This window comes from Motacilla alba, chromosome 2 (genome assembly GCF_015832195.1).
Source record: "Motacilla alba alba isolate MOTALB_02 chromosome 2, Motacilla_alba_V1.0_pri, whole genome shotgun sequence".
In the NCBI taxonomy this organism is placed as follows: Eukaryota; Metazoa; Chordata; class Aves; order Passeriformes; family Motacillidae; genus Motacilla; species Motacilla alba.
This window is the reverse complement of record NC_052017.1, coordinates 24,544,532-24,570,799: the sequence shown is the minus strand read 5'-3', so window position 1 is coordinate 24,570,799 and position 26,268 is coordinate 24,544,532. Positions and strand designations below refer to the sequence as shown.

At 40.8% G+C, this 26,268-nt stretch overlaps 1 protein-coding gene across 7 annotated transcripts in view; it reads right to left on the bottom strand.

Annotated features, from left to right (window-relative positions):
- DYNC1I1 (dynein cytoplasmic 1 intermediate chain 1) overlaps positions 1-26,268 on the bottom strand; it is a 185,939-nt gene that overhangs the window by 63,442 nt on the left and 96,229 nt on the right. For all 7 annotated transcript variants that reach the window (XM_038127778.1, XM_038127774.1, XM_038127776.1 and 4 more), the window contains 4 exons: positions 20,068-20,157; positions 11,148-11,310; positions 9,903-10,002; positions 5,089-5,214 (listed from right to left, as the gene is read on the bottom strand). In XM_038127778.1, the coding sequence (XP_037983706.1) occupies positions 5,089-5,214; positions 9,903-10,002; positions 11,148-11,310; positions 20,068-20,157 (479 nt within the window). The remainder of the gene's footprint in view (positions 1-5,088; positions 5,215-9,902; positions 10,003-11,147; positions 11,311-20,067; positions 20,158-26,268) is intronic.

Genomic DNA, 26,268 nt, shown 5'->3' with positions numbered 1-26,268 from the left:
CCACAAGAAACCTGACAGTTTAGTAAAAAGATGGAACTAACCAAGTAAATATGACTGCATAGCACTTTAGGAAAAGGACAGAAATAGCTGCAGCTATTGAAAGTGATATATTGCTGAAATATTTTTGTGATTATGCTAAAAGTTGATCTGACTCCTTAAAAGAACTCTTAAATGGTTACTGTTTCCTCAAAGAAAAGCTACTTCATATGTGCTCTCCTGCTTTAAAAATACACTGTATGTAGTTGCTTCTAAGTGTCAGATCTGTGCTTCTCACTGCCCTTTTGAGACATTTGGAAAAGACATAGCTGACAAAGAGGAAATTAGAAGATGAGGAAATAATGCATAATAAATCAAAAGACCATCAATGCAGTAATATTTTGTTTCTATTACAATTAGATTGTGTGTAGTAAAACAGAATTCTTCATTTTCCAATAACAATGCAGAGTCCTCCAAATCAGAAAGTAACATTCAATTTGGTTTATTTGCGCAAAACTAATATCTTTAGCGGTCTTCCTCCTCCACCCCTCCTCTCCTGACATGACGGATGTTTGAGGCTGAGATCCAGATACCTCAACCAACTTTAATCACCCCTCTTCAGTTCCAGAAGAAAGAAAATGGTTTGTAATACCCTCAAGTCTCTTAGGTACACTGATTATTTCTTTTCCTTGTGACTTTTGTCTCTGCAGATCAGCTGTAACCCAAAAGCTATGAGATCTGATAGAAGAGCAGAGCTATACACATGCTACTAGAACCTGCTGAAAGAAGGGGTATCAAGCTCAGACTATTATCTACTGGCCCATCTACTGCAAACTCCGAGTTCTCATTCACCTCACTTGACCAGAGATATGTTGCTGCAAAGTTTCAGATACTTCTTCAGGTCTTTCTGACTTAGAAAGTTTAGATCAGACCACCATGAAACAGAAACAACATCAGGGCAGAGATGATGAGTAGTACAAATAATCCTCATAATTAGTGGGTAATGCAGATTTTTATTTGTATGTTCAAGGAAAAAACACATAAAGAACATAATAGCACCTTCTGAAAAAGACACAAATACTGAGAAACATGGTTGGTGCTACTCTATCAATCAATGGTACAGGAGGGAATGTTCACATACAAGGCCAGCCCTGTGCATTGCAGAAATCAATATAGGCTTGAGCATATGATGAGTCAGATCATCAATAACTGTGAGATACTATTTCTGTTTTTGTGACCCCCACCTGAACACAAACCTGAGAGAAGCACATGAGAGTGGCTGAGAGAAGCAATGTGAACCACTGCTTAAAATTCTCCCAACTAAAACAAGGGAGACTCAATGTGATTTCCATGTTGTTCCTGGAATTCATTCCATCTCTGGATACTGCCAAACCAACCCAACTAGGGTTGACTCATCTGCATGGTTTCATAAAGTACTTCTGAAAGGCATGTGTCTTGCCTTTGGAATGCTCTGAATTACACCAAGAGTATGTGATGCTCCAGCATGGGGGAAGAGGACATCCCTCACTCTTTCGTACAAAGATATTCCCAGTCTGCACTCTGCAGTATTAACTGCGTGCTCAATTTATTTCTCACTACGTAAGGAAAGCACTGAGCATTCATTCCTTTGGCAAATGATATCATCCTCCCATTCCAGTTTTGCTTCTGAGACAACAAATTTTGCTTGCATAGGAAAACAAATGAACAAATTGCCCAATCCCTCATTTTTCCCTGTTTTTCTATTTCTAACCTTGTGGTAAAGAAATGTATGATGAGCTACAGAGGAAAAAATCTGGGAGTCAAAGCTAAAATACTGTCAGCACTTAAAGCAGAAATATAAAAACCCAAAGAAGGGCAAAAATAAAACACATAGAAGAAAAACACCAGTTCCATGGGAGGTAAGAGTAGAAGCCATCAGGACTGTTTTAGAAAGCATCTGACAGAGCACATGGCAGTACACATGAATTAATGAGCAAGTATGTCCCCTTGGCTAATTGTAACTTTTCCTTTAATGAGTATTAACTAAAATTGAACCCAGTATTTGTAGCACAACACATTGTAGAGCTGTGAAATTTACTACTACTTAAATTGTATTAATGAGACAACTACTTAAAATTACTTTAAATTGGGTAAGAGTTTCATATTTACAGAATACACCATCCCTCACATTTGAGGACTGAAATCAAATGTTTTGCTGACTGGATTTAGGCAAAAGCATCCTTGCCAGTAGATTTTTACATCATTGTCTGTCATGGCTGATCTTTAGTTGAAGCTCCTTGGTTCTGGCAACTTTCAGCATTTCACATTCTCCTATCTAAGATTAAAAACAGTCTCAGAAAGAGGTAAAGAACATAAAGAAATTCCATGGTATGCATCTAGATAATATATCAGGAAAGACAGGAAAAGATTAAGGGTTAATGAAGAATTTACCAAATGTGCACAATTGGTATCTGAAGTTCAGCCTGCTGCAACTCCAGCCAGCTTTTTAGCTGTCCAGAGATGCTTCACAGATCTATCTCTATTGAGGTTAGCAGAACTTCTGAGGTGAAATTTCTTAGAAGTTTCTCAGAAATGCCTTCATAAACATATTCATTGATTTGGCTTCTCAGAAGTGGCTCGCAAAATCTCATTGACAGTCACACCTGAAATTACTTTGTACTTCCTTGTGTCTTGCTCTCTGAGCCTCAAAAATTGAAAGGCAAAAGGTATATTAGTCAGCATCTTGTAGGATTTATTGCGACCACTTTTTATAGAAAGTCATTGGGAAGGAAAATAGAGCCCTATTGGGCCTCTACTGGGCCTCTATTGGGCCTGATACAGTGTATTTCCCCAACAAATTTCCAGAGTACTATAAAAAGTACTGTGTGTGTCGTATCTGGGCCAAGCAGCTGTAACGTTAAGGTGTGTGTTCATCTCTAGCTGTTGGGCTGGACTCTTGTAAGGTCATTTATGTGATGAAGCAAAACTGGGCCTCTCTCTCAGAAGGCCTAGAGAAATAACTGAATCAGGACTGAATAAGGGAATGTTTCTCTAGCAAAGTGGTAATATAAATGATATGGGGCTGACTAATTATACAGTTAGTTTCCACTAACAGAATAACATGATGATCTATAGAACTGAAATCCAGAGTATGAGCTAAGATATTACTCTTTTCTTATTTTCCATCTGAGTCAGTTACAACAAAACCTGTGTTCAAGAGACCAAGTTGCATACTTTCTGCTTCCCCATTTAATCCCGTGTGGGTAACCCCATCTGATCTGAAGATAAGCAGAAGATACTCCACATCAAAAGCCCTATCATGGTGGTTCAAAGACAGATCCAACTCATAATGGGCTTATAATGCAAATTATCTATGGTCAGTTTGAAAGGAAAATAAATATTTCCCATGGGCAGAACTGATATTCTTTAGCTGAAATAGAATGAATCCAGGATACCTGTGCAAGCACGGTCATATACATCTCAATTCACAGGTTTTAAGGTTCCAGTTCTAAAAGGGAGCACATCCAACAATGTGAGGATTAGACAGAAGCTCAGCCAGGCCAAATCCCTGGCCACCACTTTGTCCTGTGTGTGTTTTTCTAATGGAGAGTGTAGCCTGTCTCATTGCTTCCAATGCAGTAAGTCATACTTCTTTTGTTTAAGTGTATCTAGACAGAACTTTAATGGAACAAATAGTTATGTCTACACAGGAGGGATACCCTGAATCTGGTCATTATCTTGCAAAATAAATCTAGTTTAAGGATTATGCTTCCTAGAAACACCATCTCTTCTCTTGGAAGTTTTGTTCAAAACATTAAGCTGCGTGTGTATCATAGAAGAATCTGAACATGGGATCTGAGCTAAGACCTTAAGCAGTCTGGAAGGTCAATGCCAGTTCAGCATTGGCTGCTGAATGTGTTCTCCATGAAAATACAAGTCCTCTTTCAAAGGTAATAGACACACACATATATTTATGTATATAAATCTGTATGGCATATTTGCAGGCCTAAACTCCTTGTGAAGTTGTTTTTCAGTATAGCAAATTAGAAAAATATGCCCAGAATTAAAGGTTACTTAATCGGGTTGAAGCAGCAACTTCAATTCCAGCAACTCCCTCCCACTATGTTACATCTGATAATGCACCCAAGTCCAAACAAAAACTTAGTTCAAAAAGATGTTTGGTCCTCAAATGTAAAATGACACTTAGCTTACACAATTAGCCAGGTAATACATATCCTTCCAAGAGAAGCAATTTTTACCACAGAATTATCTGCATTTTACTAATCTCTGATTGTTAAGTTTTACTTGCTGAAACTTTTCCATATGGCTTTTTGAATACCACTGTCCTGTATTTAATTACCACAGAGGGATATTAATGAAGAGGTTTAAAATTTGGCCCAAGCCCTGTTCCACAGTTTGGACAGTTTGATGGAGATAGAGGCAGTGAGCTGAACTCTTCTGTCAATATGAGGCTGTGCCATTTCACACATAAAAGCAGTGGCAAAAGAGGAGCAAACAGACATACAGAAATAAAACACTTAACTATTTTTGAATTGTCCATAAACTTCTAAGCCAGCATAATTGCAAAGTAGCATGGAGTGAAGCGAAGTACTATTTTGCTGACTTAAAGGACAGGTCAAACTGACTGGCCTAAAGGAATTGGTGGAGTAGTTCTTGAAATTGATACCATTTTGATTAAGCTGGAAGACAGACACATGTCCAAAAATGCAAAGTTTACTACCCAATTTTAAAAGCAAAACATGATATTGAGCAGAACCGAGGCAAGGGTAGGCAGCTTGAGTGCAGAGGATGCGAGGAAGTGAACGTGGGTGGGAAAGCATGTGTTACTGCCTGGATGAGGAAGTGGTACACCACAGTTACTTCATAAGTGCAAGGGATTTATGAACTAAATCTCCTAGGGACTGTTTTAAATAGACAAAGAATGACATGCAGCCCTGACAGGCTTTTGTTTGAGAAGGCTGGTTGCCTTCTAAAAACACTGGACTGTCACTTGTACTTTTACTAAATATGCCTATTTTTAACCTTAACCTTTTCATATAATCAGTGGGGACATGCACCATGTTGTAACTTGTTATGTCTAAAGCATAAAATCAATGGTTTCCTTAGCCTTACCTGACAATGGAAGACATATTCTGGTGTGGTTTTCTTGAACTTCATGTTCCACACCAAGGCTACCCCATCAGGCTCATGTGGAGCATCTTCATTATTGTTATAAGATGCAACCATCAATTCGGGGTACTACAAAGGAAAAGAAAATGCAAACAAAATAACATGGATAATGAAAAACCTACACAAAATCATATCAGACAGAAATAATCTACAGTAAATGTGCAATATCTGGTTTTAATTAAAATACATGATAGTTCAATCATATTATTCTGCTTCATTTTGGTTTTACATTTTACTCATCCCTAACATCCTTAAAACCCCTGATACTTGCTCTCTATCAGTTATTCTAAAGTATCACAAAGGCAATGTTACTTTCTGCAGGTAATTCTTAAGAAAAGACAGCTAGCAAAATATTTATAAAGGGAATGAAAAGGAAGGAGGAGGAAAAATTTGAAAGCTTTAATAATTTTAATGTATTTGCTCAACATCTCTTCAGGGACAAACAGCTGTCTTAATTGATTTTGATAATCAAACACTATGACCATAGGGTTGACTTGCTTTTATTCTGAAATTCACTTTTTTGGGCATTCCTGAAAACTATTCTTTCTTATTTCATTATGCACTCTTATTCACTTATGCACAGAATCAACTTGAAAGCTGTTCTTGATGATTCAAATGGCAAACAAAACATTTTCTTCACAGAAGCTCAATTTTGCAAGATGCTGAGGTCATCTTGTAAAGCACAGGGTGACCTTGAATTCCACTGACTCAGTAGGATTGATGCAATAAGCGCTCTAAAACAGAGCCACACTTTTTTGTATATCCATTATCCACTGTTGTATAGAAGTAGATATGCAACGCCCATATTTATTTGCTTTGTTTATGCATATACATCCATATATACATAATATCATAAATGAAAAATCAGAATTTCACACTGTCTTGATGACCTTGCATCAATTCAAAACACTGTAAGAAGTAACAAAGTATCCACAAAACATAAATTACTTTCTGTCTACACAGTAACTCCCAGTTGTTCACTGTCACATGTTTGACACTAGCCACCTCTGGTAACCTCTGTCCTTCCCTCTAAGTATTTGCCTGTTTAGAGGGATAAGGCAGTGGAGATTATGGCATGTCCAGAGAAAAGCATGTGGCTTCTGCAGACCAGTGAGTCAGCAGCTCAAGTTGTGCAAGACCCACACTCTCCTCTTGTAAATTAGAAATGCTTTCCCTCAAAATTTCTCAGTATCTGCAAATTATTGTCACTTTTTGTCTTTCCCAGGTAAATTCCTACCAAATCATCCACCACTTTACAGGAGAACAGTGCAGCTGGTAGGAAGCAGGACAAAGAAACTCTCATTTGGGAGTTGTGAATTTGGTCCAAAGGCACTTTAACAATTAATAAAACCCCAAACCACCACCCTTTCTATCATTATTATTGGGGTCTGAACCTCTCTGCTCTCAAAATCAATTTGGAAGAAATAATGCACACAGCTGTAACTTCTGCCACCAGCAGCTGTTGCTTCCCACATTCTGTACACTTCCATGGACAATGTATCACAGAGCTGATGATTTTTCTACTCAAGCTCATAATTCCAAATGAGCCTGGACCCATTTGTGGAGGAATCAGCAATGACACATGGACACCACAGCCTACCCCTTTCACATTTTAAGGAATCTCTGACTAGATTGTACCTACATCCCTCCAGACCCTGGCTGCTGGCACAGCCTGTAAGAACAATTTAGCACCCAATTCACTTGCATGGAATTTCAAGGAAGCAGTAGACCAACCATATCTTCTCCCTCATCAAGACCTGAGGGGCACCTGAGGGTGAATTAATCCCACACCTGAGATGCCACCTCTCTGGACACAGTTGTGCCAACCTTGCCCTCAACTGCTCTCATTCATCTCACCCCTCTCCTCTCTCACTCCTGCAACAGAGCTTACAATCACTTCTGAACAGCAAGCTCAGCTTCTCCTTTGAACCTTTTCATCCCACGCTGGCCCATGGCCAAGTAAACAGAGTGTGCAGCAGGCTCTTGACAGGGCATCACGTTGTGGCTGAACAGGTTGGGGACCATTCATGCGAGTGGCTGAGCCTGCAGTCATGAAGGGGCAGATATGTGGGCAGGCAGAAGCAACAAGCCCTCCTGCCAGCATCACTACAACCAGCTAGGGTGTGTGACCAGGTCCAAAGTACCAATTTTGAAGCACTTTGGGGCTGGTTCAGGCTCCTGGGAAGTTTAGTGGGCATGGTTCGCAGCACGACTGGCCATAAACAGACACTGACTCAAATCTTGCAGGTTTTGCAATCAGTTTTTGTATTTGACTGGAAACAAAGTTTAAAGTTTACACAGATACTGGGGTCATACCTAGCTGGGTAACACCATTATGAGGCTTTTTGACTCTTAGAAAAACAGAGCTAAATGCAGTACCCAAAATCCTCTCTGGCACTGCACACTCCAATGCCCCATTCAATCTACTTCCACTCACACAGTTTCAGTCCTCACCAGGTGCCCAGATGTCCTGCTATGTTGCAACTGAAAGCAACATAGAAATGGTGCTGTGCAAAACCTCCTTCAAGGCTGCTGCCTGAGGGTCAAGAAAGACACATCACTATCCCCGAGACGATGATTTTCTTGGCTTTAGGTGATCTAAGTTAGCTCCCATGGACAGAGTTAGGTGCTATCATTCTTCATGTTCACTCTCAGTCAGTTGTGCCTTTCCCTAAGATCCTTAAGCACCTAAGCCATTTTCCTGTTGCTCTGTGAAAGAATCAAGGGGCTAGAGGGTTAACTTGAATGGTATGAATGATCCCACATGTTTGAGACTGTATTCTACATGTGACTGGGAACAGAGTAACTTGTTTAATCAATGCATCAATGTCCTTTGTTTGATTAAGCTTCTATTTGCCTCCAGGCTGTTTCGCAGCAGCCGTTTTATCGCAGAAAATTGAGCAATGTGTTCTGCAGTTCCCATGATTATTCAAGTTATTCTTTGGCACAGTGGACACTGTCATGTCCTGAAGCATGTGTGAGCAGCAGAGCTAGTGGTTAGGTGAAATACCTCTGTCTGGCTCCAGCTCTTGTCTCATGGATACAACTCAAAGCAGGAAGGAGAGGAGGCAACTCCATACTCCCAGGCTACTGTAGGGCAGCATACAGAAGCCCCCCACACAGAGAAGCCCCTGCTGGAGTGCCAGGGAGCTGAGCATGAGGAGTTAACAAAGAGGAAGGCAGGAGGGGCCACCCTGGAACAAAGAGGTGGGAAGCAGAACATGCCTTCAAGCCCCAGGGGCTGAACAATTACATTTGGCAGTGCTCTTCTGAGGCGGCTTTTTTTCTTGCTGCCCTGGGAATACAGTAAGAGCTGCCTGTTAGGAAAATATCAGATAAGAATTCCATGTAATTTCCAGCCCCTGAACAAGTGAACAACCTAAGATAAGTGTTTCCTCAGGCTTATATTTGATTTCTGTGGAAATCCATATGTGCTTAAAGGCCACCCACATTACAATAGCACATACCTGTTGCTAGGCTGATATTTTGTATGAAAGCAAAGGTATAAATCCTTCATTTCACACATGGAGTGCAAGCTGGCTATTACAAGAAGCTTCTCTGCAAGTGGCTGTTGTGCACCACCCAGACCTCCTCAGCATAGCAGCCGTGCTCACTGGGACCCCTCGACTCTTCTCTCTGTGCAGACAGCTTCCACCTTGCCTGGGAAGCATCCAGAGGGATGGAAGCAGCTCTGTGGCCATTTCAAGGGGAAAGAGAGAAGCATGGTTTGAAAGTCCCCATGCTTCTTATCCCATGGCACGCCTGAGGCTGGGTTTGGGGCCAAGTAGCCAGAGTGGCTTGTGCCCGCATTTTTGAACTCAATGTCCTCTTGCAGCAGTTTTGTTATACATGTCTGGTGGATTTAGGAGCAGAGTCTCCTTGGTTCTCTTCCCAAGGAAACCAGATGCTTTGCTGCAGGTCAGAACCTAGGAACAGTCTAACAATGATGAAACAGGACAAGGGAGGCTGGAGTAAAACTGGAACCAAATTCATTTAACAGGACCTGTGATGATATCTGATAATCCCAGCTCTCCAACAGAATAACTAATTAAAATGGTTTCTGCACTTTGCTGATGTGATTGCATTGGTTTTGGAGAGCTTAAGCAGGTTTATCATCAGTTTTATTTTCCAATGACAATGCTTTGCAATGCAGAGAGACTGGGTACATTCCAGGCATGCTGCCTTAGCATGACCCAGAGCAGCTGCAGCCTCCTCTTCTATCACTTGAAGAGAAAATCCAGCAGTTTTTGAAAGACCTATTTTCAATCTTTTCAAATTGTTCAGATACTTTCACATTTTTAGTATATTAGAAAAATTAATTTTATTTCTCACCACTTAAAAAAGTTTTATGTACTACTATGTATACTTATTATTATTAAGTAAATTAATTTTAGTTAGTTTAATTTTAAACCTTTTTTCCCAAAAATTTTTTCCATTTTTGGCTAAATTAGTGAAAGGGGGAGGAGAAGTAAAGACTTCATCTTGGTAGGCTTGTTAACCTAGGGTTTTAACACAACATCCTGATTTTGCATGCCAAGTAACATATACAAAAAAAAAGAGAAAAAAGAAAGACAGCTTTATTATTGTCCACCACTCTTTTTCACAGAGAAAAGTGCTTTCACTCACACAGGGCTCTGCTGTTATCTCAAAAATAATATCCTGCTCTGCATAAAGAAGAGCAAACAGAGGCTGCCCATAGTTTTTATAGGGAGAAGTGAAAGTGATATGGAAATATATCTCCCAAATCCACATCTTACCTGAAGAGACCAATCCATGCAGGTAACAACACGATGCTTTGACCAGTGCTCATCATAAAATTGCCGGTTAAAGGAAAGGTTGGCTCCTGCTTGAACATCTCTGTGTGAATTCAAACAAAGTGACAGATTTTCAAGTACCAGGGTTCAAATGCTGTGAAAAGCAGTGCAAAAGTTTTGGACTACTTCTCAGATCTCTGTTCAGCCTGGGGAAGTCTGCCACCTTGATTTAATTGCTCTCACTGACTGTCTGGCTGAAAATGATGCAACAAGGAACAAATTTTAGGTCTGTTTCACAAAACCACATTTTTTAATTTCTCACTGCCTGCCTGACTCTTCTGGGTCACTCTGGGCCATCTCTTCCCTCTTTTTCTCCCAGGATGAACCTGGCCCTGGCATTCAGCTCCCACTTTTATGAACCTTCACCTCCAAGCTATAACCAAATATCTCTTACTTTTGACTCCTAAAATGTTAAAGGTATGGCAACTTCTCCCCAAGATGGGGACAGCAGATACTGTGTGACGCCATAAGGACAGGCTGAAGCTCAGTGCTGGTCCAACACTGCCACACTGATGCACTCAGCTGGTCCATAGGGATGCTGTTCTGGGTTAACCTCCAGTAACTTCCATGCAATAGAGCTCCTGATTTGCCATGAGGCTTCAACAGACACATGGCTGTTTCAACCTAAATATTCCCTCTCCAACTAACGAGTTTTACTGCTTTGCTCCCATATCAAATGCTGAAAACAAAACTTGTCACTTCTCGTCTTAGCTGTTAAGATTGCAAACGCTTTGGGAGATCATTTTCATCCCCACAATGCATGGTAAAGTGGGATCCATTACAGACCTGAGGCAGTAGTAGAATATAAACAACACTAGTTTGAATTTGTGAAATATCATAAGCACACACACATACACCGCTGGAATGTACACATTTACATGAATATGGGTATTTATCTCTTTCAGGTATTTTCCCAGAATTTTGAATTTCATCCCAAAAATGAAACAAAAAATTAAACCAGCTGAATAATACATCAAATTAAAAAACCTGCCAAAATCCAGATCAGTAAATCATGAAGCTATTTTAAAATATCATTTCAGATGACAAAGTGACCCAGGCCTTCACGGAGAGATTTTAAGCTTTTCTTAACAATAAAAATGTTAAATTTTGTTTAAAATTAAGGCTTCCTGTTATTGGAATTATCTTTATAAAACTTATTTTACAGAGGCAAAAAAACCCCAAACTGACCCATCTTTCTCTTCTACATCTCTGCCACTATAGTCAAAGAAGATGTCAGAATCTTCAGCCAAAGCTCGCTCAATTACGCGTATTGTGCGGTCAAAAAATATCAGGAATTCTTCTGAATGGAGAACTTGTTGCTTTTCTTCTTCTGTCAGTTCTCTAGGAGGAGCTTGAAAAATGAAAAGATGTAGTTAGGAGTATGACATTTCACCCCTTTCCCAATGAATCAACATCTTCAGTGGGTTTCTTTTGACATGAAAGCTTGCTGTGGCCATGTCAGGAGAAAAATCAAAGCTTTACTCTTAAAATCATGACTAAGAAGTTTTTAATACATCTAAACATACTCCTGTATCTTACCAGAATGTAGCCTTTACATAGAAGAGATCCTGTATCTTATGTATTTATTATTCTGAAATGGAAAATGCTTAAAACCCCCAAATTAAATAAACTCAGTGTTCTTATTTCAGGAAATGGCTGTGACTGACGTTTAGGCAATACCTGACTGGAAAAAGCAGAACACTTATGTAACAGAGGACCTGTCAGAGGAGCTGAAGATAAAATAATCTTCTTAACTTATACTACAGTTCTTTATATTAAAAGGTTTCACATAATCTCTCCCTTCAATTCTTCCAATTTCTACTTGGTGTCACTGACAAATTCTGTCTTTGTTTCAGAGTATTTGTGAAGTAAAGAAGTGAATAACCAAAGATATTCTCTGAGGCAGCAAAAATGAAAGCAACCAGCCAAACAGCAGTTTCTTTAAGGCAGTCTTATTCCCTGCAGAGGAATCCTAAGACCCAGAGCAACAAACGTCACCAAGCCATGGGCAAAGCTGCCCTGGGAGGGGTAGGGGCTGTCTTGGGCAGCAGTAAGAATAGCATGTCTCCCCCAAGGTGAAGTTGCTTCTTTGCATGTACACAGAGTTGCTAAACCTTTACTTCCAATCTTTCCAGTTTGGCCCTTCATTTGAAAAATGCTGTCTTTAAAGGACGCACCAGTGCAATGTCTCCATCAGTTTATGACCTGTTGGTAAATTACAACTCAAATGTGAGCATCAGAGGGAATGAAAGTTGGGATGCTGCTGTTACTACAGTAAAAAATTCTGTTCTCAGTTGCACTATCAGGGTCATATTGATATTCTGGCAATATTGTCTATTGATTATGTATTTGCCCACAAGTGCTTTTGAATCATCATTATAGTTCTATTTCAGAATTACTTGTATTTCAAGAAATGACATTAGTATCTTTACAGTTACCCCAAACCAACCTTGCAACTAACCTAAATTCCCAGCATAAAAAGCTCTGTTGACAGAGAATTTTGTTCCAAATTTATAATTAGGAACACAAACAACATATCATAAACAGATTTATTGCAAAACTACAGGGACTCCTACGTAAGAGTTTAACAGGAGATGAAAGGTGTCCTGCAGTTAGATTTAGACTACAGATTTGAGGTGTTTACCTGTGAAAATGACCTTGCAGTCTCTGTAGGCCATATTGGGTTAAAACACTGGCAGCCAAAAAAGGGAATTCAGAGAACACCCACCACACAGCAAAGTTTAACTCCCAGCCCTGTCATACATATCTCAATGTTTAATTAAACAATGAGTGACACAGTTTCAAGCTACAGCTCAAAATTATTTTCTAGTTTCTGTGTCATGCCACACAGTTTTTTTCAGTGATCAGGAAGACGTGGCCCTTGCTCTCCCTCTGATTTTCCTGTGCTTCATTGGATTCATGCACTCCAGTGCCCAGCTGGATGGGACATGATGCCACCACCAGCCATTGAGGCAGGAATGGATGGAAGGGCACAGCAGCAGGCAGGAGGAGTGGCATGGTCATCACTCCTGCAGTACTCAGCTCCCCCTGTTTTCAGCATACCTGCTCTCAGAGTTGCTGTGGTTGGGAGAGGCTGCTATCACCATGCTTTGCCTCAAAATTTATGTCAGGTGGTCAAAGCATTAGCTCTGAAAGACAAAATCTCTGCACTACGCCTGAGCTAAACAGAGAGGGCAGGAGAAATGCAAAAGGTGGAGGAACAATTTGGCCCTCAGGAGACAGAGCAGCTAAAAAGTTACAAACTTTAGCCTTTGATGATCTCCTATGGCCTTGGCCCTGTGTCTCCTACCAGCAGGTTAGTGGTCCCTGTGGAGCTCCACACATCCAGAGAATATCTGCATCCCCTCACATGGTCGCCCTGCGTAGCAGAGTGACAATTACCAAGGCAGGAGCACAATTTGCCCCTGAGTGCTTTACATAGAAGTAATGCATGTGAAAGAAAAGACTAGCAAGAAGTACAGCTTGACCTATTGCAGCATCCACTGCTGAACAGTAATTGGCACTGAGGGAACTCATCTGGCAAGGAAGCCTGTAATGAGGCAATATCCCATCGTCACCACTAAAGCATTGCTTTCTGAGAATCAAAGACAACAAGCATGACAATGCAGCAAAATGGCATAAAGAGGGGGAAAATAACTGCAAAGGCAACTGGAAAACTTGTGTTAAACTGCTGCAAATGGTAAAAATTATTTGCTAAATCAAATCCTCTCTACAGCTTGGAAATATAAATTTATTGCTCGGCCATTTGCTGACTATAACTGCAAAGAAAATACAACCCAAAATCAATAGAAAGGGAAAAGGCAAAAAGTAAACAACTTGGGAGCTGTAGAGTGCTCACAAGCAGTGGAGAAACACATGATTGTAGTTCTACCTCAGCAAAATCTCCCTTGCAGTTAGCAATGATCTGTGGGAGGCCAGCAGTCTATTAAACCATCAGGAACACCTTGGCTAAAGTTTTTAGGGCATAAATCAGCTTACCTCATTCATCTGACTGACACACCAGATGCCCCCTGGCAATATTAAGCTTCATATTTTAGCCTTATTTTCTTCTTTCATTCGGCTGCCTCTGAAGTTTTATTTGAGGCAATCTCTTCTTACAAGAATGTTATCATTACTTTTTCCAGTGTAAAACATTGCTATAACTACTGTAAATACATGAAGTATGAGCAAAACCCCAAGCATACAGACTTGTTCTTTCAAATATGGATGTTTTCTAACCATTTATCTTTCAGAGACATTTCCATTTTCTCCTTGTTCCTTCTCCCTGTCTGTCCATTACCTCAAATAAAATAAAAAGAACCTATGTAATTTTCTGCAATTTTTCTTCGGATCTGGGAGCTTACAGTGACTTTGATCTCAGCTTTCAAGAAACACAGGCTGTCTTAAAGGAAAACTGAGAAACGTAAGTAGCTGATCAAAGTGTGTTTTGTTTTGTTTTGTCACAGAGACCTATGTGATGTGACAATATCTCCAGAAATTCCCTGTAAGAATACAGCATTTGTCTTCAAGTATCTGCTCTCCCTGGCATAAAACCCAAACCAACCACATCTAACCTTCTGTGCTGAACAAAGCCCTGTGCAGTCTGTAGTTTAGCAGTGCTAAAAGCTACGTGCTTATTGCCTGGAGTGCCATGAAAACTGCTGCAAAGAAAGCTCCATAGTCTGCTTTTGTTTCAACACCACAGCTTCCTAACGAACTGCTGTATCTGTGCTCTGATCCCACCCGAAGGAGCTGAACCCATCTCAGGCCCTGCACAGCTCATGGCAGGAGGATCTGTGGTGCAGCCACCAAGTGCTGCCTGACAGCACCACCGGGCATCCTGTCTGCCCCTGAACCCACCCAGACATCGACGGGACCCCACAGCCACCAGCAACCTGCTCTGCAAGGGGTCTGGGGCTGGGATGTCAGCAACAGGTACCAAAGAAGCCCTGCGCCCATGCTAACGTATAACAGTTTACAAAACAAAATGGAATTCACATTTAAAATTGAATTGCTGTACAGAGTAAAAAATGCACAGAGGGCACCACAGGGAAAGAAATTGTGAGGTGTGTCTGTAATGAAAAATATTATATATTTGTGCTTGAACAGGAAGGTCTAGAATATGAAACAGTAGTTGAACATGATGTGAAAACAACCAATTTACTCAAGACTTATTTACAAATATAGGAACATTTTATCATTTCATGTGAGTTAACATAATCCTCAAAAATACTGTATGTCACATAAAGTTCCTTGTCCATAAATTTCTTTGGGCAAAACAGAAAGAAACAAAAAATGATATTAAAACATCTTCTTGAATCTTTAGGAACAAAGAGAAAATTGCTGCAGACTTGTTCTTATTCAGCAGAAGCATGTTTGTAGTAAATACAACATAAATAGTTGGGATAACAGTGCAGGAACAAATTTAGAAATATTTGAGTACCAGAATTTGAGTCTTCTCTCAAGGGAGTTAAAAAACATAAAAAAATAAAACAAAACAAAAAATCCATCCCACATTTAAATAAACATAACAAAGATTCTCCTGGAATCTCAGCAATTCTAAAAACCTGACAAGAGAAATGAAAATTAAATCCATTAAAGAAAAAAAAAATACCAAACCAAAAGAAAAAGACCAGAATGAGTAAGTGAATGAAAGAAAGGGCAAACTAATAAAAACAGTAAAGCAGGAAGCAGCCTTGTTATCAACCCAGAGATATAATGAGAGACAGAAGGAGATTATTAAAACCCCTTTAAGAGCTGTATTATTTCTTTCAGCATCTATTTAAATCCATGTAAACTTTAGATGTGCTGACGATGGAGGATGGCTGAAAGGCACAGGGTGAGAACTGCAAGGTGTGAAGCAGCTCTCAGCAGCTTTCAGTCCTTGCCTGCTGATCCTGTGATCCTCCTGTTTTTCTTGTGCTTTGCACTTTCATGTCAGTCTTGTCAAATGCCATATCCTGCTTTGCTGTGTCCCATACCATGGTTTGATATTTGTCATGTCTTTGTTGTGCTGGCAAGCCCCTTCATGGCATAACCACTAAACATATAAAGGAAGATTTCAAGCTTTATTTAGGGATTTTTTTATTTTGGATTAGCAGGTTGCAGAGCCTTAAATTTGATACTGTGCCAGCCAGGGCTGTTCCCAGTGCCTGAGCTTCTCCAGGGCCTGTGCTGGACACCATCCCTGAGCATGCCTGAGCTGGCTGTAAGGATGTGTTGGCACGCCTGAGCTCACTGTGGTGTTGGTGGCAGTGAAACCGTGGCATTTCTGGCCATGACAAACCTCACCACAACCTGTCTTGCTTTCCCAATACTGATGCTTGAGCTGTTGAGAGTGAAACCATCCCCACCAGCCCAGCCTGCTCTGTGGACACCTGAGCCCCATGCACAGAGTCAGGGCAAGAGCAGGGCACAGTAGGTCATTGGAGATGCACATCCCAGCCTTTCCCATCACAGTCTTTTGTGCAAGTTTCTGTGGATATGCCCATAGCTTCAGATAAATGCAGGTTGAGGCCCACTTTTAAGACCTAGCTGGTCCCATTGTTCTTGTGGTTTCTACTGGCACAAAGAAGAGCCTTAGGTGGAGCTCCAGAGCTCTCTGGTGGTGGAAAACCCCATCCCACTTGATGCCACAGTTTGGGACCAGTCTTTTGTTTATGTGGTCAGGAGAGGCTGGGAACAGGCAGAGCCCAGCCCAGTTCACCGTCAGGTATCCCACACTCACTTCTTCCAAAAACAATGGGGAGAACCCATGCACCCGAGACATGGGTGGCAAAAGGCAACCCCATGGAAGGAACACAAGGTGGTCCCAAGGCTTCATATACTTCAAGTGGTCAATGAGTCAGTTCTTCATCTCCCACTCCACTTTGGGGGGCTTGAGCTGTTCCTCTGCCCTTCACGCCTCCATAGCAGTGAAGTTCTGCAAGAGGTGCCATGCCAGACAGTGATGCACATGCCCAGAGCCAGGGTCAGACCCTACAAAACACCCCTGGCTGCTGAATAATCCCACCAAACGCCATAGAGCAACTCTGGGGTGTGCGGAGGGAATATGAGGAAATTAAGCATGCAATAAACGTCTGAAGAATTAAACCGAACTACCTATAAACCACATAGAAAAAAAAAATCCTGTTTCCTCTTAAAATACCATTATAAAAATAGAGTACTCTTGTCCTGTTGGCTTGGAGAAAGGGAGACTGAACAGACTGCATCCAAACTTTATTTTTTATCCTGACCAATTTTTGAGTTATATTCATGAAAAAATGGTCTGCCTTTCTCTCCTTGCATTTCTCTCTCCCATGGATTTTTTTCTTAACACTCCTATAACTCAAAAAAGGCCATGCTGATTTTTTTTAATCTGTTAAAAAATGTGCTCCCTGAGCTGAAACCAAATTTCAGCCCAGAGCAAATTTTTACGGCTGGGTTATAAATCCCTGAAAAACAGGATTCATAATGGAAGTGCTGACACAGCCTTAACTACTATATAGCAGTGTGAATGGCGCCACTATAATGTCTATTAGAGATTCTTTAAAAAGTTTGCAAAATATTGTCTTGCCTTGCAGAGAAAAAGAAGCCAGAGTACTTAATGCCAACATAAACATGCTTTTAACCCATTATGTGCTAATTTGCAGAAAAGCTATTAATTCTGAGTAGGCACACAGAGTGCAGCACCGACAGGAAATGTTCTTCTAAACTCCTGTTTGACTTGTAACATGGTTTTAATCACTTCCATGAAACACAAACGATGGCTTCAAACTCTGAATGTTGCTCAGAACATGAGAAGGGTGATTACAACAGAGAGGAAAATGGGATTTTGTAGGCAAAAGGGCTAAAGCCAACAGGGAGAGAATGACACCAAACACTAAAAAATGGGCCTCCGTTCCTTGTCAGTTTGAGGACGATGGCCTCATTTGATTCACAGCATTTAATGCCTGTCAGCTGTCAGCAGCACACCACTATTTTATCTATCACAACACATACTACAGGTCAAGTTCACTTTCTATCAGGCAATGAGCATGTTTTCTTCTTCCTTGAACCCCGTCAGATGTTAGCACCTCACAAAGTCAGTTCTGCTGAAATGAGCTGTGCCTTGCTTTTACAGCCTGCAGTTTGTGTGCCTGAGACCAGTGCTAAACCAGCCCAGATGATCTACTGCTCCTAGGGGTGTGCTAGGCAGGGAAAGGGAGCACTGCCCTCTGACTAAAGCACAGCAAAGAAATAAAAGATGTTGGCAGTGGTGGCTGGTGAGCGAAGTACATAAAAGGCTAACTTGAAAGCCCATTGAAAAAGTAAAATAAATCAATTCAGGGTTCTATTTTGATTTTTTCTTCTTCTCTTCTTGCAGGAGTTTGTGCTTTCTCCCCATGTATTAGCATTATCATCAATTTTCTGCGGGAATGAATGGGTGTGGGATAAGCTTTAAGTTGAATACTACAAGGACAGTCAGCAGCCCAGGACAGTGCTTACGCACGATGTGCAGTAGTAGAGGTTTTTATGGCTTTCTGCTGCCATCAGTAAAAGAGATGCTGTGTTAGGTCCAGTGACTGTAAGTTGACCGCACCGTTTTGAAAAGAAGAGTAGTTTTCATGAAGAATGAAGTTTTTTCATGTTGCCACATTTCTTGCTCATGTCCTCAGTCCTGCCTTTGCAGACTCGCCTGACTCCTGTTCCTGCTGTCTGCCCATGGTATCAGTGGCTGGGGCCAGTGGAAGAAGCAGAATGATGAGGAGCAGGAAGACTTTTATCTCTCCACATTTCCACAAGGACCTAAACGAGCAATGAACACTGCAGGATTTATGGGATGGGTGATTTCTGTGATGCTTTATAGAGGGAAGAAAGATCAATTTATAATCGAAATAGTATGGCTTGCATTTCAGTGGGTGAGGATAGTAAATGTGGGCACAAAAGATTAATCTTTTTTGGATACTGATGAAAAGATACCAGTCTCCTTGGATGAGAAATAAGCATTGGCTGCTGTATTACCAGTTGAAGATTTCATGGGCTTCCATGTAAAATGGCTCCATATATTTCCCCTAGAGAGATTATTTTGGGAAAAACCAAGCTCACAGAATTATCCTGGTAATGATCACCATAGCAAGAAATAACTTAGGCCCTACCCAAAGAAGTAAACTACCTTTCAAGAGGATAAACAGAATTTTGAGCAGTCCTGGCAATACAAAAGAAATGCTGGAGAAGAAACCCATTTCCTTCGACCCTACAGCTGCTGCTATTTCAGTTATTTTTCCCTACTCAACACAGGAGGTAGCACTGACTGTGGAAGGCATTGACACGCTAGAATAGCCAATACCCTAGTAAATTTCCAGTTCTGGAAAAAGAAGACGAAATTTCACATTCTTCTTCTAATTTGAAAGCTAGGACAGGTCCAAGGAAAGGAAAAGAGACACCAAGCATATCTGCCACATCAGTGCTGACATGCATGACATAAGCAAGTGTCTCTTGTCTGCAGCAGAAGCAAGTAGTAACCTGAATTTTTGTGTCTTGTAATGGTGCAGAACACCTCAATACAGAGTAATGGACAGAAGGGCTGGACCAGTTGGGCTTCAGGGGGGGTTTTTAAGTTCCATGAGGCAGTTCCCACAAAATGTTTGATTTTGACAGAAAACATTTTTCAAGTGAAATTATTTTCTGCTGGAAGATTCCTGACTACCATTAGGTTTAAGTTTGTTCCTCTCAAGCAGGCAGACAGTTATGGGCTCCAAGTACCTCTGAAGACCAACAAACTTTATAGAGCTGCTGGAATGCCTGGCATTCCCATTTTAAATCTTTCACATAAGCAGGGTATTTGAGCCAGAGGACAAATTAGTACCAGTACCGGGATCCAAGAATTCCTACTTCATTTTCAAATTATAAGGGCATGTAGGACATTCTTCTAAACAGCTCAAGCCTCATGCCTTTCACAATCTTCTCAGGCCTACCAGCTGGGTCTCTGGGATACAATTTTCTGCTTTTATGCTACTCATGGTTTTGAATCAATAAAACTGGTGACTGTTTCAATTTCAGTGTTCTCAATAGTGGAAACTACTAATGAGAGTAACTACTGGCAGAATCCAATCCTTTAAACATCTAACATCCTCCTTTTTATTTTTACCTTCTTTCACTTCCTGCTTCTGGTCTTGATTTTCTGTCTCTAAGTCATCCTGTGTTTTTGGCTCCACCATCTCTTCATCATCTTCATCCTCTAAAAAAAAACAAAAAAAAAGGAAGAAAAAGATTTGTTAGATTCTCCTCCTTAAGGGGCCTGGAAATTGTCTCACTTCTTTAAAAGGCAAAGTGCCCAATACATGGAACATGTACATTTATGCTCAGAGTGACACTCTTAGATATTTTCCCCTGACTGCAAGATAATCTGCTCACACAGGGCACCTGCCACTTCTGCTCCCCATAACTTCCCCTCTCAGATGTCAACTGAATACCTCCCTGACCTCGGATATGACTTCTTGGATGGCATAAGGACAGATACAAATATGTTTCAGCCTGGCAGCTATTCCACAGCTGGGACACCTGCTATCCAGATACCTCATTTCCAATTCAATTCTCACCAGAATAATTTGTCTTTTGACCTACAGGAATAGGTTAAACAGAAAACTGACCTCAGGTCAGATGCCACTAGCAAGGAAACAAGCATGGCACAGTTCTGAAAAGTCATCACCATCAGCTGGGGGAATATAGCAACCAAAAGTGGCATTTGGAGCTTAGGAACCATTCTTGCATTAATACAAATTTAATGAACACTAAAATTTGACACACGTCAGTTACTACTGCCAGATGTTTTAATGACCTTTCCTGACCTATGCAAATGTATCTCTCCCTCCCCCTCTCTCCCCACACTCACATGTTCTCATTTTATCCAGGAGGGCAAACCATTCATTCCTTGATGTTTCTCTGAAGTTACAATGGTTCTGATTGTCCAGACCAGAACATAATACAAGCAGAGCTGAAAAGACAGTGATGCACCAAAATGGCTTGGAGTCTACCTAGCCCTCATTACTCGTTACCAGCTTGTTACAGCAATGCGATCCATTTTTCCTGTGCCCAGGGCTGGCACCCAACCCACTCACATTCTTGAGAGGATAAAGACACACAGCTTTCTAGATTTTGTGAACTATGAGGAATGAAAATAGAGCAGGTCCCAAAAATATTTAACAATTAGGATGAGTAAATCCACGGGCTATGGAGGAATTATTTTGCAGTTATTTTGAAGCTTGACATACCACCAAGGCATAGCAAGCATCACTGGTGCCCTGTATTGGTCCATGGTATGAGAGACCAACCTCATGTTGTCCTGGCCCTGGGGCATTCAGCCATCAGGAAAACACTGCAGATCCTCTGGGGCTTTCTGAGCAACCTGCTGTCACCATACAGTTCCTTGTGCCATGGTGTTTCTCCAGGCACACTTCCTGCTCTAACCTGCTATGTTAATGTGGAAAACATATTATGCTTCTCCAGCTGGTTGGTTACTGGCACCTTCTGCTGTGAAGGCTGGCTGTAATCAGTCCTGGCTTCTTGTGAGATGCTGGTGCTGACAGGTTGCATTCAACCAACAGGAACATGCAGCTGTATTTTGTTTTCAATAACGTAATAGGCACCGTACTATTCCCCCCACATTGCCTACCCTAGGACTTCTCTCAGAAGTCCAGAGGGGACATGTTGCTAGCTGCCATATGGGCCATTAAACTTAAGAGTTGGACTCAGTGATCTTTGTGGGTCCCTTCCAACTCAGAATATTCTGTGACTCTGTGATTCTGCAGTATCTCAGCTGGAGATCACAGCTTAGCCACATACTATAAGGAGGTGTTTCAGCATGGACGGATATGCTTTTCCCTATTGGTAAAATGAAGAAATCTTGGCATAAAATCTGCCATCATTCCCCTTACTGCTAGTGACTACACTGGGGAGAAAGGGAAAACTCATCTCCTCAGCCACCAGGGAGAAGGGATAACCATGTGCTTCTCAATCTGGAAAGGGAGGAAGAATCCAGCATGGATGAAGAGGTGTTTCCAGAATTAAAAGCACTACTAATGACTGCCATTCCTTTATCAGGGATTTGTCAGACCATGGAACTTGAGATGGAAAAAAAGGCAGGGTACTCACAATGCCTCCCTTTGGTGCCTACTGTTCCCTAGGTACCCTACACAGAAGGACTAAGGATAGACCTTTGGAGAGCAAGCCAGGGTGGTTCAGTTTAGCAGGGTAAATACATTGCTCTGTCCACTGGCTGAAAGACAGATAACATCCAACACAGTCAGCAGAGTCGGTGAGAAGAGCTCTCCTGCTGTACACACACAGGAGGGGTAAAAAAGGTCCTTCTGCTATTTGTTTGTGGTGCTAGGGGAGCTGGGGATGCACAGAAGAGAGAGGCACTCCCAGTTCCAAAGAACAGGTGAGAAGTGTGAGTGCCTGGTGCAGCAGGGACTGAATATTCTGCTAACCTGAAGAACCATGCACACACAGATAGGATCACAATGCTGTACAGATATATACAAACAGATAGAATTATGGCAGATACTAATAAAACCAGCCCCTACAAAAGTTTTGTGAGTCTTGCATTAAAGGTTTTCATTCCCTAAAGCACCAACTTTCGGAACCAGCTGTTTAAATATGGATTTCTGCTTCAATTTTTAACCTGTTTCTAACCTGCCAGCTTGTGCAGGGAAGTTTCAGAAGGTGAAGGGTTTGAGAAAATTTTCAGGCAGCAAACAAAAACTACATCAATATTCAACTGAAATATTTAGGATTTTTAAGACTTCTTGCAATGCTTTTTAATGCTTCACTTGCAATTTGGTAATGGATAGGGATGATGCAAAAAATTCAGAACTTGAGATTTAGTGGCAGGTTTTCAGGCTGAAGTGAAGCAAATTTATCCCTGTTTCTAGAAGTCCTTGATCCCTCTGGTTTTGGGCGTCAAATTATTTGCTTGCTATAGCCCTTTCCTGTTTCTAATGCAGAGTAGGGATAAATGGAGGTAAGTAAAGGTTATTAAAACACATCATGCCTTTTTCCAAGGGCACAAGCATCAATATAGTTTTACTGAGAAAGCAGTGCAAGACTTTTTAGCAGATTAGACACAGTTTAGATGTCCTTATTTATTTACAGAGAAATGTATACACATACACAGAGAAAGTCAGCTAAAAGAATGATAGGGTTGTGAGTCAAATGCTAAAATATTAGCAAATGCCAGAATTTGGATTGTCTGGGCACGATTAGCTCCTTTCCCCTCCCCACGTGTAGGCATGATGACATAATTCTGGAATTTCCTCCCTCTTGAGTGGTTGGCTTCATTTTCTGGGTGCTCAGCAAGAGACACCTGGGGCCTGAAATGCAGAAGTGCTGAAAGCTGAAGTCAGCTGGCCCTGTGCTTTGAGTGGAGAAAGTCTTAGGGAAATTCTACACATGCAAAGGCTCCCACAGCTCCCTCTTTCAGCTTTCACTGAAAGTTGTCATTCTGACATTTTTGTCCTTTCTCCTCCTGTGCTTAAGTGCTTTTGCAAGACAGCAATAATATTGTAGGAAAAAAAATAGAATTCTCACCCTGCATAGATGTTTTGCAGAGACATGTTCATCAGGATTTGTGGCATATTATGATGCTGTTGGGGAAGCAACAGCAAAACTAAACCTTGGAAGTGGATTAATGTTTTTTCTGTGTTCAGTGTAATACTTTGATCATGTGCACTAATATGAGATCTGAGGCCATAGCACTCAATGGAATAGGATAAAAAGCAGAAAGGTTAAAAAACTATCCCCCTATTGACTGGCTGAAGCAAGAAACTGTTAAGGAAAAAAGCCCTATATGTTATCATGCAATTAGAATGGTATCATCCTACATATTGAAGAGTGCTAATTAAGAATGCCTGAGAAATCTGCATTCTGGACTACCCAATGTTGCTTGGCTTTGCAACCTAAATGTTTATTTGACATTATATATATATATATATATATATATATATATATATATATATATATAATATAGCATATTATTTAATACCAATGTATGCATCCTCACACATGTTCATACTAGATACATTTGCTTTTATTAAGTATGGTTATGCATTTGTACATTTGACTGCAAATACATACATTAAGAATATTGGGAAATGCTGCAGTATTCCTTTTCCTGTGCTTTATTTAAGGGTGACAAAGATAGCATTTACTGGAGAATCTGTGAACATCTACACAGTTATTAATTTCCACATGTGCTCGCTCAGATTGTAATAATTTTCCAGGGAGAGGAAGAAACTTGTGTATTTCCTGAACACACACACACACACACACACACACACACACACACACACACACACACACAGAGCCTTTCCCTTTTAAGAGCATATCTAATGTTAGGACGTTGAGAGAAATCACTGTTTAGCTGTTCACATCACAGTAGTAGGAGCCTTCTGGTCACATTTGGCAAACAGAGATGCTACCAGCACCAGCAGTAGTGTTACACCCTGTTCAGAAGAGAAGAGGGTGTAACACTATCAGAACTCAAATGTCTATTAAAGGAACCACATGAAAAAGAGCTAGTAATGAAGAAGTGTATAACTGCCATGCAACACTTCTCCTTTGTAGATATAAAAGGGCTTTGCAAGGAGGCCAGTTTTGGTATGTCTATTTACCACACAGAAGCTGACAGACAGACCATGCACTGCAGACCACGCAGTAGGCCAGCACCTCAGGGAACCCAGAGTGGGCTTCAGAGTTTCAGCCTAGAGTCCTGCCCACTAAGGCCACCCTGCCTTCTATAAATAAACAAATCCTCAATGGAAATGATCATTAAATGCCTGAATAATGATGTTTGTCTGCTGAAGCTGGTGGAGCCATATGTGGGATTAATACAGACTGAGATTACTGGATCAAAAACGTATCCTCATATCTCAGAGCTTGAGGACTCTCAAGGCTCCAGGAGGTGGCCAATCAGTCTGAACAGTACTTGACAAGGTAAAAGTAAAGCAATTGTTTTAATTTTGGTCTTAGCTTGAACACTCCTGCTTCTGGTTCAGACCAGAAGTGGTCTTGGCTGTCTAAAAGCTTGTCTGTTTTTCCCAACTACAGAAGTTGCTCTAATAAGAGTATGACCTCTGCTTACAAACCTGGGGTTTTTTTTCATCTGGGTGTAAATACTAATTTTCAAATGTTAACCAACTACTAGCTCAAATGAGCCTGCTCTATGCCTGGTCTTTGCCTTGGACACCACAACCACTTGCAATAGGTGGTACAGAGGAAAGCTCGGTGAATACATGGCCAGCTCCCTGGCAACTGCAGAAGAAATGCCCAGATGTGCTGAATTGGATCAGATATTCACAGAGGGCACAGATGATCTCAGAAAATCAGACCCTGCATTTCAGCAGTGCTGGACTATTTAATACCTACTTGGACTTTCCAGGGCTTAAAACCACTGTATTTATTTTTACAGCATATAAAAACATACCAGGCACATTCAAGACAAACTAGAATACTAGAATAAATAATTGCATCTGAGAGGACTACACATGACATTGGCTTAGGGTTTTAATTCTTGAGATGAATACTGTATTGCCTTTTTTGAATTGCCAGTTTTAGGAAGTCAGTACTGGTACTGCTCAAATAGATTACTAAATAGCTGATTTTTGGGGAGATTTATGTAGTTATGGTCTCTGATCTGCTAATACATTAAACAGCAGGCAGCATGTTGTGCATTCTTCTTCAGGGGAGGATTTACACCTCCTCAGACCTGTGCCTCTGAAGCTAAGAAGTTGCAGCTTCTGTGTATTGTTTTTAGAATTGACAGCTATACTGAATTAGACTGATAGCTCTGGTTTTAATTCTGGGTAGGTACAAACAATCCCTTTGTTAAAGATACAGCTTTAAAATTGCAATTTAATTAGCATCACAATTATATATTTTATTGACTGAGTCAGTGATATATGAGAAGCCAGTGGGTTATTATATGGGGTTTTATATCATCAGCCATGCATATGACACATTCTATAAAATCAAGTGTCTTCACAAAAAGCAGACTCCATATTTGCAACTATGAAATACCAGAAACCACTGTATAAGTTTTACATTTACAACTGTTCAAAATAACTTTGCTGCTACTGTTACAAAAGAACTACAAACCGAACAAGGACAAATGCATTGTATTTATATTGGCATAAGCCTGGACCAAACAAGTTGAATAATGCTGGCATTATCCTAAGTAGGATTTAAAACACTGTCTTTCCTTTATGACTGTGTTCTTTCCATCACTAGTAAAACATGCAACAAGCAAGAGAAGCCATATTTTTTTCAAATAGGACTGCCTGACATTCCACAT